The sequence below is a fragment of the Notothenia rossii genome (genome assembly GCF_949606895.1).
Source record: "Notothenia rossii genome assembly, chromosome: 3".
In the NCBI taxonomy this organism is placed as follows: domain Eukaryota; kingdom Metazoa; phylum Chordata; class Actinopteri; order Perciformes; family Nototheniidae; genus Notothenia; species Notothenia rossii.
This window is the reverse complement of record NC_136901.1, coordinates 45,661,768-45,677,759: the sequence shown is the minus strand read 5'-3', so window position 1 is coordinate 45,677,759 and position 15,992 is coordinate 45,661,768. Positions and strand designations below refer to the sequence as shown.

The following is a 15,992-nucleotide window of genomic DNA, read 5'->3' as shown; positions in this document are numbered from 1 at the left end:
ATCTTGCTTTAATGATATACAGTAACAGTCCAAATTACACATACAAACACAAAGACAAAGGAAGTACTTCCTGCTCTACTTCCGTCCTACCCTCCTGGTCAGCCTGAAGAAAAAGAGAATGAACCCCGAGAAAACACAGTGTTTCATACTAAAAACACAGGAGGGGGTGTGAGCGGGCTTTTCCCCCGAGGTCATCTTATTGGCAGAGACCCAGACATGGCCTGTCGTACCCAATCAGTGCGACACAGCAGAAGAAACCCCGCTCACATCTTGTAGCCAGCCCCCCACCCCGTTTATGGCCCTTTGTCCCTGTGTCCATCTTCCCGCCTCCTGACTGCCACACACAAGTTAAAAGTATGTTTTAAGATATAGTTGTTATAGTTGGCTAAATATACGTAATACATGTTAATTACTTTCATATCAATAACAACGAGGAACACATTACCTATGCTCTTAAGCGGTATTAGAGATGCTTTTCAAATAGTCAAACTTCTCACAGGCTTACCTATGGCCCTTCCATTTGTTTGAGCTATTGTTCACATCTTTACTTCAAATAAAAGGTTTCACATTGTATATTTCCAGCTTCCTTTACACATACTGCTATTATTAACACAAAGTAACTAACCACACACCTCTATTGAAAACAAGTCGATTCCCCTGACAATTGACATGCTGAAACTCCTGGAATGTGCTACCCTCCTCCAGCTCTCTCGTCCCTGTCATAAAACTGCTTCCATTTCATATAGAGTAATAAAAGATGTTTAAGCTAATTTCTCCACAATGTTTGTAGCCATTTAGTACCCACACATGAAAGAATAAGAACAGAGGTATAGTTGACCAGTAATCATGTAGCATTTATATTTACTTCAATGAAAACACATACACATCTGCTACAAGATTGTGCCACGCACCCATCCTTCTTTTACGAGGGAAGCATTCCAGCGTCTGGCACTATTCCCAAATATGGAGATCTCCTGCTCCCATCCTTCTCTAAACACACAGAATTCACCTCAATATATTGGGAGAGGAAAAGATACTTTGTCCCTTCAAATTTAACACACATGAACATATATAAGGTGACACCAAAATGAATATACCAGATTTTACTTTCCTGTCATACCCCGTTACTTTAATCCTTCAAATAATTCAAATAATCCTTCAATCTCCACAGATCATCTTAAATACTTCGGAATCCCCCCCATTGTAGTTAAAAAAAAACTGTAAAAACGAGGGCCCCCAAACAGCATCTTGCATAGGGCCCCCCAAAAGCTAGAATCGGCCCGGCACACAGGCGATGAAATGGAACTAATAATAATAAATCAAATGAAATGTTTTATAGTCTCTGTCTCTTCGCACAGAAGCTGTGTACAAAATAAAATGACTAAGAACTTACAGGTAAGCTGTCGAGGCTAGCTAGCTTAGCATTAGGCAGTGAGTGCTTAGTGGCGTTTCAGGCACACAGATTTCAGAGTTTCTCCGGCGCGTGACAGCCGTATGGTCTCTCTCCCTGAGAGCCGCGTGGTTATGAGTGAAAGTTTATATAAAAACAATCCGTTTTGGATTAGCTTAACTTTAAATGTTTTATTTTTGTTGATTTAATAAAAAAATAAACATTTCTGAATAAAGTTTAGATTTATTGTTTTTCTAAAGGTATTTGGGTCGCGCTGCGTTCAGGTGCTGTCGGAAAGCAACTCGTGTAATATTATTTGATGTAACTACAATATATCAATAATCTGCATTTCTTTTGGCTCAAATGTGGAACATAGAACATCCGGTAATTATTAAGGCATTATTCATTATGAATAACCTTTACATTGGAGACTACAAACTACATTTTATATTGAAAACAACCGTGTAGTAAATGTGCTACAGAGGACATTTCAAACGGTACTCAGATTACCAAGCTATCACTGGGACCCTGAATACAACACAACACTCGTGGCTCCCCGTCCTCGCTCCTGATTGGTGCGCCGGCTCTCCGTGTCCCCGGAAGTGTTCGCTCCAGAGAGTCACCTTGCAGCTTCAGGTGCTTCTGATCCGCTCCAGAGGCTCCTCAGTCCGGCAGAAAGAGGCTCAGATCACCGGGGAATCCTCCACAGATCCACAGATCCAAAGACATGGCGGAGGCGAAGCCGAAAACCTCCCCGAAGGCTGTGAAGTTCCTGTTCGGAGGGCTAGCCGGGTACGTGCTAACTGCTAATGTCAGGGAGCTAACGGGGAGCTAACATGCTAACAGCCTGTCAAAGTTTAGAAGAAGATGTTTTTAACCTGGGGGAGATGGAGGTGTTCCCTCAGGTGATTCAGTACCTCACCCATATGTCTGACACTCACACCTGCACCTGTCTGTCTGACACTCACACCTGTCTGTCTGTAGATGTCAGGCTACAGGTAGTTCATAGACTCAAGGTTCAAGGCTCTTACCATCATCAGAATCAGAATACCTTTATTAGTCCCACAGAGGGGACATTTGCATCGTTACAGCAGGAAAGAGCCAGAGACCGCTTAATGTTACATGTTTAAAAAAGTACTAAGTTATGATATAATGCAAATATAATTTTTAAAAAAGTTACATACTTTTCAAAATACAAATCCTGTAACAGTTCTTAGGATTTAGGTATATATTACACCGTTATTAATGGCATATGTATATAATGTATATATTGCACATATAGCACATATTGCACATCGTTTGATGGTATTTAACAGCAGCAAGTTACACAATTTACAAAATACAAAATACACACCTTGTAACGGTTCTAAGGATTTAGCAGCCAGGTATAAGTTACACAGTTATTAACGGCATATATATATATATATATATATATATATATATATATATATATTGCACATAGTTGATTGGTATTTAGCAGCAAGGGTTGACATAGTCTGTGTTGTGGTGTGTGTAGGGGGGTCTACTAGGGGCTGTGCTGGTTGTATAGTCGGACCGTTGCAGGAAGGAAGGACCTGCGGTATCTCTCCGTGAGACAGCGGGGGTGCAGCAGCCTGTTGCTGAAGGAGCTGCACAGTGAGGACAGGGTGTCCTGGAGGGGGTGGGAAATATTGTCCAGCATGGAGGACAGCTTGGCTGCCATTCTCATGTGTTCAGAGCTACAGTAGATATATTAATGGAAATCTGAGGTCTCAGGCTCCTCCACCAGAGCAACACAATAACACAGATACAAAAGTGCAAGTAACACCTTTATATTAGACAGTCCAGATGCTAACAGACAGACCAGATGCTAACAGACAGACCAGATGCTAACAGACAGACCAGATGCTAACAGACAGTCCAGATGCTAACAGACAGACCAGATGCTAACAGACAGTCCAGATGCTACCAGATGCTAACAGACAGTCCAGATGCTAACAGACAGTCCAGATGCTAACAGACAGTCCAGATGCTACCAGATGCTAACAGACATTCCAGATGCTAACAGACAGTCCAGATGCTAACAGACAGACCAGATGCTAACAGACAGTCCAGATGCTAACAGACAGTCCAGATGCTAACAGACAGACCAGATGCTAACAGACAGACCAGATGCTAAGAGACAGACCAGATGCTAACAGACAGACCAGATGCTAACAGACAGACCAGATGCTAACAGACAGACCAGATGCCAAGAGACAGACCAGATGCTAACAGACAGACCAGATGCTAACAGACAGACCAGATGCTAAGAGACAGACCAGATGCTAACAGACAGTCCAGATGCTACCAGATGCTAACAGACAGTCCAGATGCTAACAGACAGTCCAGATGCTAACAGACAGACCAGATGCTAACAGACAGTCCAGATGCTAACAGACATTCCAGATGCTAACAGACAGTCCAGATACTAACAGACAGACCAGATGCTAAGAGACAGACCAGATGCTACCAAATGCTAACAGACAGACCAGATGCTAACAGACAGTCCAGATGCTAACAGACAGTCCAGATGCTTCAAGATGCTAACAGACAGACCAGATGCTAACAGACAGTCCAGATGCTACCAGATGCTACCAGATGCTAACAGACAGACCAGATGCTAACAGACAGTTCAGATGCTAACAGACAGTCCAGATGCTACCAGATGCTAACAGACAGACCAGATGCTAACAGACAGTCCAGATGCTAACAGACAGTCCAGATGCTACCAGATGCTAACAGACAGACCAGATGCTAACAGACAGTCCAGATGCTAACAGACAATCCAGATGCTACCAGAAGCTAACAGACAGTCCAGATGCTACCAGATGCTAACAGACAGTCCAGATACTAACAGACAGTCCAGATGCTAACAGACAGACCAGATGCTAACAGACAGTCCAGATGCTACCAGATGCTAACAGACAGTCCAGATTCTAACAGACTGTTCAGATGCTAACAGACAGTCCAGATGCTAACAGACAGACCATATGCTAACAGACAGTCCAGATGCTAACAGACAGTCCAGATGCTAACATAGAGACCAGATGCTAACAGACAGTCCAGATGCTACCAGATGCTAACAGACAGACCAGATGCTTACAGACTGTTCAGATGCTAACAGACAGACCATATGCTGACAGACAGTCCAGATGCTAACAGACGGACCAGATGCTAACTAACAGACTGTTCAGATGCTAACAGACAGACTAGATGCTAGCATACTGTCCATATGCTAACAGACAGTCCAGATGCTAGCATACTGTCCATATGCTAACAGACAGTCCAGATGCTAACAGACTGTCCATATGCTAACAGACAGCAGGAGGGTTTCTGACTGTAAACGCAGTGTGTAATCTGTTAGCTGCTAATGCTAATGTCAGGTGTTTTTTACTTCATTGAACCATTGTTCCCCTACGTCAGATGAAGGGACATTAACCTCAGAGCTAACAAACAGCTGTTTCATTCCTGTTATAAACCCAGCTGCTAACACAAGTGTGTGTCTTGTGTCCTATGTGTTTACTGTGTGTGTGTCCTGAGTGTGTGTGTCTTGTGTCCTGTGTGTCCTGAGTGTGTGTCTTGTGTCCTGTGTTTGTCCTGAGTGTGTGTCTTTTGTCCTGTGTGTTTACTGAGTGTGTGTCCTGAGTGTGTGTCTTGTGTGTGTAACAACAACTGAACATCATTTGATTGACTGTTGTTAGTTGTTAGCTGTTAGCAGTTGTTAGCTGTATTCCACTACATCAGAAAAAGGCACATTAACATCAGTGTTCATTCATTCAAAGCTAACACGGTTATTACAATCTGACATCATAATAATCTCCATAATGCTGTTAGCTGTTAGCAGTTAGCAGACACTCAACACACTTGAGTTAGTACACATAGATTACATCTGTATTCTGTAAAACTGGTTTTGTACTTTGTTACAATCCAATCCTGATGCAGGGGCCCCTCAACACACACACACACACACACACACACACACACACACACACACACACACACACACACACACACACACACACACACACACACACACACACACACTCTCAAACAAACACACACACTTTTGATTTATATTGCCAAGGTGAATATCTTTTGATGAAATTATTGTTAATTCTAAATCGTAAATATGATCTGTGTCCGTGTACCTTCCAGTGTGTATTTAAGTGAGGTAATTGAGGACAGCCGCGGTGCTCTGAGACCTGATGAGACGGGGAGCGGAACAGTTTTTCGACCGCAAATTCTAAACAGAAATTAGTGTTGCAAATTGGACTGCAAAGTATAGTTTATATAAGAAAGTATATCGCCGAAATATTGATTTATATTTGTTATTTTGAGACTATTTAAGTCAATACTTTTTTGTTAATAAATTACATTTTTTGACTGAAAACCTTCGGCTGCTTATTGCTTTGGATTGCGTGTCGTCAACCCTGCTCTATAGTGGCAAAAGGAAACTTTGGATGCCACTACACACACACATACACACAGCTAAAGACCTCTGAGCTCCAACGATCATCTGATTGATAATTATAATACGTCATTGTGATGCATGATTAGTTTGGGGTTCAGTGGAGAATTTAGAGTTCTGTATTCCTATTTGAGTAAATGAAGTACTCTATGACGTCGCTCCACGTTACAGTCACATGTTGTAAGGTCAGATATGAATAAATGTGAAGGAGTGAAATCTAACTCTGTTTAAAGTTCAACAGCATATCTCTGTACAGTGTGTGACAACTGCACTGCTGCATTGTGGGGGATTTGTTCAGTGTGATCTGGGCTCTAAATGTCACGACCCCCCCACTGACTGTTGGACATCTTCAGCTGCTGGTGTCACACACACACACACACACACACACACACACACACACACACACACACACACACACACACACACACACACAGAGAGAGTATTCATTGAGTTGTATAATATGAATAGACAGTCTTCCAGTAGTGTCTGCAGATGATTGAATTTTCAAAGCTGTTTAAATAATCTACGACTACACCACTGGGACAAAAAGACTCCTGGGTATTGCCCAATAGTCCAAACTGAGATTTAGATGTAATGTGTGCAACTTTAATTAAAGAGTCTGAAACGGCAGGAGGATTTAAATGAAACCTGAGTTATTATTATAATGATGAATCTCAGCAGATGAACCCTGTCCTGCAGCTCACAGCTGATAACTGTTATCTACGGGTCAGTGAACGCACCACTGCACCTGTCTGTCTGTAACCTGTCTGTCTCTCTGTAACCTGTCTGTCTCTCTCACCTGTCTGTCTGTAACCTGTCTGTCTCTCTATAACTTGTCCATCTCTCTTCCCTGTCTGTCTGTAACCTGTCTATCTCTCTCACCTGCCTGTCTCTCTCACCTGTCTGTCTCTCTCCCCTGTCTCTCTGTAACCTGTCTGTCTCTCTCACCTGTCTGTCTCTCTCCCCTGACTGTATGTCTGTCTGTAACCTGTCTGTCTCTCTCCCCTGTCTGTCTGTAACCTGTCTATCTCTCTCACCTGTCTGTATGTCTGTCTGTAACCTGTCTGTCTCTCTCCCCTGTCTGTCTGTAACCTGTCTTTCTGTAACCTGTCTGTCTCTCTGTCACCTGCCTGTCTCTCTCACCTGTCTGTCTCTCTCCCCTGTTTCTCTGTAACCTGTCTGTCTCTCTCACCTGTCTGTCTCTCTCCCCTGTCTGTATGTCTGTCTGTAACCTGTCTGTCTCTCTCCCCTGTCTGTCTGTAACCTCTCTGTCTCTCTGTCACCTGTCTGTCTCTCTCACCTGTCTGTCTGCAGGATGGGGGCCACAGTATTCGTGCAGCCTCTCGACCTGTCTGTCTGTGAAATGTCTCTAACCTGTCTGTCTGTAACCTGTCTGTCTGCAGGATGGGGGCCACAGTGTTCGTCCAGCCTCTCGATCTGGTGAAGAACCGGATGCAGCTGAGCGGTGTGGGGGCGACTAGTCGGGAATATAAAACCAGTTTCCACGCTCTGATTTCCATCCTAAAGAACGAGGGCGTGGGGGGCATCTACACCGGGTAACTACAGTGCTTCATTATTATACATCTACACCAGGTAACTACAGTACTTCATTATTATACATCTACACCAGGTAACTACAGTACTTCATTATTATACATCTACACCAGGTAACTACAGTGCTTCATTATTATACATCTACACCAGGTAGCTACAGTACTTCATTATTATAAATCTACACCAGTTAACTACAGTACTTCATTATTATACATCTACACCAGGTAACTACAGTACTTCATTATTATACATCTACACCAGGTAGCTACAGTACTTCATTATTATACATCTACACCAGGTAACTACAGTACTTCATTATTATACATCTACACCAGGTAACTACAGTACTTCATTATTATACATCTACACCAGGTAACTAAAGTACTTCATTATTATACATCTACACCAGGTAGCTACAGTACTTCATTATTATACATCTACACCAGGTAACTACAGTACTTCATTATTATACATCTACACCGGGTAACTACAGTGCTTCATTATTATACATCTACACCAGGTAACTACAGTACTTCATTATTATACATCTACACCAGGTAGCTACAGTACTTCATTATTATACATCTACACCAGGTAACTACAGTACTTCCTTATTATACATCTACACCAGGTAACTACAGTACTTCATTATTATACATCTACACCAGGTAACTAAAGTACTTCATTATTATACATCTACACCAGGTAACTACAGTACTTCATTATTATACATCTACACCGGGTAACTACAGTGCTTCATTATTATACATCTACACCATGTAACTACAGTACTTCATTATTATACATCTACACCAGGTAGCTACAGTACTTCATTATGATACATCTACACCAGGTAACTACAGTACTTCATTATTATACTTCTACACCAGGTAACTACAGTACTTCATTATTATACATCTACACCAGGTAACTAAAGTACTTCATTATTATACATCTACACCAGGTAACTACAGTACTTCATTATTACACATCTACACCGGGTAGCTACAGTACTTCATTATTATACATCTACACCAGGTAGCTACAGTACTTCATTATTATACATCTACACCGGGTAACTACAGTACTTCATTATTATACATCTACACCAGGTAGCTACAGTACTTCATTATTATACATCTACACCAGGTAACTACAGTGCTTCCTTATTATACATCTACACCGGGTAACTACAGTGCTTCATTATTATACATCTACACCAGGTAACTACAATACTTCATTATTATACATCTACACCAGGTAACTACAGTACTTCATTATTATACATCTACACCAGGTAACTATACATCTACACCAGGTAACTACAGTACTTCATTATTATACATCTACACCAGGTAACTACAGTACTTCATTATTATACATCTACACCAGGTAACTATACATCTACACCAGGTAACTACAGTACTTCATTATTATACATCTACACCAGGTAACTATACATCTACACCAGGTAACTACAGTACTTCATTATTATACATCTACACCGGGTAACTACAGTACTTCATTATTACACATCTACACCAGGTAGCTACAGTACTTCATTATTATACATCTACACCAGGTAGCTACAGTACTTCATTATTATACATCTACACCATGTAGCTACAGTACTTCATTATTATACATCTACACCAGGTAACTACAGTACTTCATTATTATACATCTACACCAGGTAGCTACAGTACTTCATTATTATACATCTACACCAGGTAGCTACAGTACTTCATTATTACACATCTACACCAGGTAGCTACAGTACTTCATTATTATACATCTACACCAGGTAACTACAGTACTTCATTATTATAAATCTACACCAGGTAACTACAGTACTTCATTATTATACATCTACACCAGGTAGCTACAGTACTTCATTATTATACATCTACACCAGGTAGCTACAGTACTTCATTATTACACATCTACACCAGGTAGCTACAGTACTTCATTATTATACATCTACACCAGGTAACTACAGTACTTCATTATTATACATCTACACCAGGTAGCTACAGTACTTCATTATTATACATCTACACCAGCTAGCTACAGTACTTCATTATTATACATCTACACCAGGTAGCTACAGTACTTCATTATTACACATCTACACCGGGTAACTACAGTACTTCATTATTATACATCTACACCAGGTAGCTACAGTACTTCATTATTATACATCTACACCTGGTAGCTACAGTACTTCATTATTATACATCTACACTGGGTAACTACAGTACTTCATTATTATACATCTACACCGGGTAACTACAGTACTTCATTATTATACATCTACACCGGGTAACTACAGTACTTCATTATTATACATCTACACCAGGTAACTACAGTACTTCATTATTATACATCTACACCAGGTAACTACAGTGCTTCATTATTATACATCTACACCGGGTAGCTACAGTTAGGCCTGTCACGATAATTAATTTTGTTGGACGATAAATTTTCCTGGAAATTATTGCGATAAACGATAATATTGTCGACCGTTGTAAGACCATTTTAGACCACTGACATAATGATAATATATAATAATAATTCAAGTACAACCTTTCAAAGAGAACCTTTTATTGAACATTGCAAATTAAATGTGAAATAATATTGAAATATATAAATGATATATAATAAAAACAAATAAATTAAAATAATTAAATAAATCACACACAACCAAAACAATACATTAAATAGACTCAGGCTTGAAAACAGAGCTCTTGTGGCCAAAACAGGCAATTGCATTTTAAAATGCAGTAGTAAAATAAATATGAGCAGACAAGCAAAAAAAACTCCTTAAAACAAAATTCAAGTGTACAGGTCACTGTCCATACAAAGATCCAGATGCCTCAATAGGCCATATCCAAATCTATAAATCAAAGATTCCGAGCAAGGAACACCAACATGTTTACCTTGTGGGGCTTAAGGCAGGATCTCTCTGGGGTAGCAATGTTGCCAGCTGTGCTGAACATTCTCTCTGAGCTAGTGCTTGTTGCACAAATGCACATGTATTTTTTTGCTAACTTGGCCATTAAAGGAAATCTCCTCTGATTATCACGCCACCACATCAAGGGATCGGATGATGCATCAACTGCTTCTTCCTGGAGGAACTTTGTCAGCTCTAAATCAACAAGTACTCTTTTTGGGAGCACAGCCTGGGGCTGACTTGTGGTTAATTGGGCTTTTCTGTTCTGTAGAAGGTCACTCAGCCTCTTCTTCCTGGCAGGTGCTGGTGGAGGTTCATCATTTCCTCCTGCAGCTTTACTGCAGCTCTCTTCGCTGCTGGCACCTTCTCTGCTTCCTTGTTGCTCTTTCATGTCCAGTAGCTCTTGCACAAGCTGTTGCCTGACATCATCCAAGACTTCTGCATCCTCCATGCTACCACGATACCTCGGATCCAAGACGGTGGCCTTGGTCAACAAGAGCTGGATGTTTGGTGGGCTGTATTTCTGTGCCAATACCCTGCACATGTTGCTCTTTATGTTTTCTGTGAGTTCAGTGTCATCGGGGCCTGGTGATAAAAGTTCACCTTTTAGTAGTTCCAACACAGGCTTAACTGAGGACGCTGTGACATGTTTTTCCGCTGATAGCACATCTGTGAAATCAGCCACTGGCTTCATTGCTGCATTTATGGATTCTAACACAGAAACATCCTGCCAGGTTGGGGTCAGGTGGCCATGTTTTCGATCCTCAACGAGGACACGTCTTATGGCTGGGAGTTGCTCCAGCACCCTCTCTATCATCTTTTGCTTTGTTCCCCATCGTGTGGCGACATCCTGTGGGAAAGATAACATGTTATTTTTCATTAGTCTAAATCAACATAATTAAACAAATACTACTTTCCCCATTTCCATTATTTATCACAAATAATTGTACATGTTATTATAATGTAACCAACGATCTAATACATGCTAATGAAAGAACATTACATGTCCATATGTAATTCACAAATTAAAAATAAGAACTCTTTATTTAATCTTAAATGAACCTTTAACATATTTTTTGTTAAATATTAACACAACTATCAATGATTTATCCATCACTCACCAGTATTAGACTGTGTTGGGGGAGATTGGCTTCAGTCTGTGCCTTTCTCAGGTCTCTCTTCTTTAGCCAGCTGAGGTTGAAGGTGTTTACAAGATTCCTACACACTCCCATGGCACGTGCTGTGCGATCCTTGTCACTGTCCAAACCATGAGACACAGCCAAATGGAGGTTGTGGCCAAAGCAGTTGAGCCATGGCAATCCGAGTTGGTGTATTGCAGCCACAATGTTAGCACCATTGTCTGTGGTTATACAGGCAAGTTTGCTCTCCTCCAGTGCCCAGTCTGCTAATGCAAACTGCAGGTTTTCTGCAAGTATGTTAGCAGTGTGGTTGTCCGGTATGTACCTGGTCTCTAAACACTTCGACTGCAGAGTCCAGTCATCTGTAATGTAATGCACGGTTAAGCTCATGTATGGTGTCATATTAGAGCTTGACCACATATCGGTAGTTGCAGAGTAAAAAGAGATGTCTTTTAACTCTTTCAGAACTTTGTCTTTCACCTGGTTGTATAGACTTGGAATGGCAGTTTGGGAGATGAAGGTTTTTTTCGGCAGTTCGTACTGCTTGTCAAAAGTTTGCAACATTTCTTGAAATGCTTTTTTTTCAACTATGTTAAATGGCTGCATCTCTTTGGCTATGAAGCGGCTTACGCTGTCTGTGAGCGTGAGCCATTTTGTGCTATCGCGTTTGTATTTGCCTTGACGGGCAAATGCATCGGTTATTGCAGAATGTCGGGAAGGTGGGGGCTCTCCATCTCCAGCTGCCGTCTTTGCTCCCAGCTGGAAAAACGGAATGGGGTGGTTGTGTTTCAAGTGCAGTTTGAGATTTGTGGTATTGCTAGCTTTTGTTGCTACCTTTTTCAAACAAATGCGACACACCGGCTCATTAATATCCGTAGGTTGGCCTCGTTCATTTGGTTTGAATCCGAAATACTCCCACACCGGAGATGTGGAATTAGGTTTTGTAACCAATTCCATTTCTATTTAAATTCCCCTCGAGTAAGTCACACGTTGTCTCCTGCTTGTCTCGCTATATTATTAATGTGGATGCTAGATCATGCTGCTACACTGCTGCACGTGCACGTGGAGTGTCTGACTCCTGACCTGGCTCTGTGTGTGAGCCCCGCCCCTCGCAGCCCGCCAGGCCGGCAGAAGCAATGCGGACGCGCGTGGCCGGCAGCCACAGCGCGCCTGGCGAAAATTCTGGTCACATCCTTATGTAAACGCCAATTTATCGAGCTCAGAAAAGTTATCGAGTCCCTTTTTATTTATCGCACGATAAGTCAATTTATCGATTATCGCGACAGGCCTAGCTACAGTACTTCATTATTATACATCTACACCAGGTAGCTACAGTACTTCATTATTATACATCTACACCAGGTAACTACAGTACTTCATTATTATACATCTACACCAGGTAGCTACAGTACTTCATTATTATACATCTACACCAGGTAACTAAAGTACTTCATTATTATACATCTACACCAGGTAACTACAGTACTTCATTATTATACATCTACACCACGTAACTACAGTACTTCATTATTATACATCTACACCAGGTAACTACAGCATGATTATATGACTGTTTACGTGAAGATGTAAATGAGGTGATGTTATTATAACAGATGTTAACGGTATGTGCGTCAGTCTATCTGCAGGTCTGCTGCGTCAGGCGACCTACACCACCACCCGCCTGGGGATCTACACCATCCTGTTCGAGAAGATGACCGGCCCCGACGGGCGGCCGCCCAACTTCCTGCTCAAGGTACCGCCCACTTCCCGTTGTTGGCATCTCTACCTGTTGTTAGCATCTCTCCCTGTTGTTAGCATCTCTTCCTGTTGTTAGCGTCTCTTCCTGTTGTTAGCGTCTCTCCCTGTTGTTAGCATGTCTTCCTGTTGTTAGCATCTCTTCCTGTTGTTAGCGTCTCTCCCTGTTGTTAGCATCTCTTCCTGTTGTTAGCATCTCTCCCTGTTGTTAGCGTCTCTCCCTGTTGTTAGCATCTCTCCCTGTTGTTAGCGTCTCTCCCTGTTGTTAGCATCTCTCCCTTTTGTTAGCATCTCTCCCTGTTGTTAGCATCTCTCCCTGTTGTTAGCGTCTCTCCCTGTTGTTAGCATTTCTCCCTGTTGTTAGCATCTCTTCCCTGTTGTTAGCATCTCTTCCTGTAGTAACGGCTCCCCCTGCAGGCGCTGATCGGGATGACAGCCGGTGCCACCGGGGCGTTCATCGGGACGCCAGCGGAGGTTGCTCTGATCCGGATGACGGCTGACGGACGGTAACATCTTAAAATAAGGCTTTATTTCATCTGTTTATTATTAAAGCTGAAAATAACCAATTATTTTCAGGTCAAACAATATATATATTTATTATTATTATCATAAAGTGTGTGTGTGTGTGTGTGTGTGTGTTTGTGTGTGTGTGTGTGTGTGTGTGTGTGTGTGTGTGTGTGTGTGTGTGTGTGTGTGTGTGTGTGTGTGTGTGTGTGTGTGTGTGTGTGTGTGTGTGTGTGTGTGTGTGTGTGTGTGTGTGTGTGTGTGTGTGTGTGTGTGTGTGTGTGTGTGTGTGTGTGTGTGTGTGTGTGTGTAGTCTCCCTGCAGATCAGAAGAGAGGTTACAGTAACGTGTTCAACGCTCTCGCTCGCATCACCAGAGAAGAAGGCGTCACCACTCTGTGGAGGGTAAACGAATACTGTTAATGTATACTGTTATTAAGACGTATCAACTAGTGTCACTGATGAACTGTTTGTGTGTAGGGGTGTATTCCCACGATGGCTCGAGCGGTGGTGGTGAACGCGGCTCAGCTCGCCTCGTATTCTCAGACCAAACAGGCTCTGCTCGACTCAGGTACTGGTACATCCAATACTCACTGAATACACAGAAACTGTACCTGAGTACTGTTCTGTGTACTTTGTGTTCAGTGTACTTTGTGTTCAGGGTACTTTGTGTTCTGTGTACTTTGTGTTCAGGGTACTTTGTGTTCTGTGTACTTTGTGTTCAGGGTACTTTGTGTTCTGTGTACTTTGTGTTCAGGTTACTTGCAGGACGGTATTCTGTGCCACTTCTGTGCCAGTATGATCAGCGGACTGGTGACCACAGCGGCCTCCATGCCTGTGGACATCGTGAAGACCAGGTGAGGCTAACGCTAATGCTAACAGGGTGACAAACAGCTAACAAACAGCTTACGAACAGCTAACAAACAGCTAACAAACAGCGAACAAACAGCTTACGAACAGCTAACAAACAGCTAACAAACAGCTAACAAACTGCTAGCTAGCAGACAGTTTAGGATGAACTCAAGAACTGCTAACAAATTGCAGACTAACTGCTTATAAACAGTTATCTATCTGTTGGCTAATCATTAGATGCTAATAAATAGCTAACTATAGCTAACCAACAGCTAACATAAGCTAGCCAGGGTCCAAGGAATATCTTAAGAACCAAACAGCTAAAGAACAGCTCACTATCTGCAAGCTAGTGAACTGTTTAGAAACAGCTAAAGAAACGGCTAACAGACTGCTAACCATGAGCTAACGAAAACTAAGTGACAGCTAGCGGCCAGCTAACAAACCGCTAACGGTACGTCTACACTACAGGCATCAAAAAATGCTTTCAACGCTTCGCCCATTCACTTGAATGGGGTGACGTACAAGATTTTAAATCTTCGCCGAACTGCATTGTGGGGAGCATGGCATTGCTTTGCAAGCATCACGAGCATTTATCGGCCTCAAAAGTTGAACAATGTTCAACTTTTGAGGCTCGATGCTTGGCATCAGCCAATCAAATCCCGTTTATGCAAATCCCGCCAGTGCAAGCGCAGCCAATCAAACCGCGTGCAAGCTGGGAGAGCCAGACCGCAGTTCATTTCCTCATATTCCAAACGAGATATTACGGTAGCAAATCACCCGGTTCTTTACGACCGGAACTATTTACCGGGATACAAACCGGAGGAACCAGGTATGGAGGGAGGTGGCAGAGACAGTGGGTGAAACTGATAGTTTTTTCGCCTGTTTGGAGAGTTTATGTCCAGTTTACTTCGTTTTAACATTGCTATTGCTTTGTATGTCGGGGGCGGGAGATTCATGTGATTGGTTGCTCGCAAAAAATCGCCACGCTTCAGACACGCCCAGCTTCAAGATTTTTTCATGCCTGTAGTGTAGACGGGCCGTAACAGAGCTAACAGCTAACATACAGCTAATGAAATTGATCTCTCTTTCTCTCTCTCTCCCTCTCTTTCTCTCTCTCTCCCCCCTCTCTCTCTCCCTCTCTCTCTCCGCCCCCCCTCTCTCTCTCCCTCTCTTTCTCTCTCTCTCTCCCCCCACTCTCTCCTCTCTTTCTCTCTCTCTCCGCCCCCCCTCTCTCTCTCCTTCTCTCCCCCTTCTCTCTCTCTCCCCCCCTCTCTCTCTCTCCCCCCTCTCTCTCTCCGCCCCCCCTCTTTCTCTCCGGCACCCCTCTCTCTATCCCTCCCCCCCCTCCCCCCTCTCT

At 42.4% G+C, this 15,992-nt stretch overlaps 2 protein-coding genes across 3 annotated transcripts in view; one reads left to right on the top strand and one right to left on the bottom strand.

The window, feature by feature from the left end:
• The first annotated feature begins 1,965 nt into the window (after positions 1-1,965).
• Positions 1,966-15,992, top strand: part of slc25a11 (solute carrier family 25 member 11) — a 14,897-nt gene continuing 870 nt past the window's right edge. The window contains exons 1-7 of one of the 2 annotated variants that reach the window (XM_079667897.1): positions 1,966-2,182; positions 7,283-7,435; positions 13,161-13,278; positions 13,698-13,786; positions 14,098-14,188; positions 14,264-14,354; positions 14,541-14,640. In XM_079667897.1, the coding sequence (XP_079524023.1) occupies positions 2,118-2,182; positions 7,283-7,435; positions 13,161-13,278; positions 13,698-13,786; positions 14,098-14,188; positions 14,264-14,354; positions 14,541-14,640 (707 nt within the window). In that variant the 5' untranslated portion in view covers positions 1,966-2,117. Of the gene's footprint in view, positions 2,183-6,460; positions 6,606-7,282; positions 7,436-13,160; positions 13,279-13,697; positions 13,787-14,097; positions 14,189-14,263; positions 14,355-14,540; positions 14,641-15,992 lie in introns of those variants that run through there. The other variant, XM_079667898.1, reaches the window with a different exon arrangement.
• LOC307031112 (E3 SUMO-protein ligase ZBED1-like) lies at positions 9,686-13,154 on the bottom strand. Its single transcript, XM_079667892.1, has 2 exons — positions 11,508-13,154; positions 9,686-11,236 (listed from the first exon to the last, which is right to left on the bottom strand). The coding sequence occupies exons 1-2, from the start codon at positions 12,480-12,482 to the stop codon at positions 10,337-10,339; spliced, it is 1,875 nt and encodes a 624-aa protein (XP_079524018.1). The 5' UTR covers positions 12,483-13,154; the 3' UTR covers positions 9,686-10,336.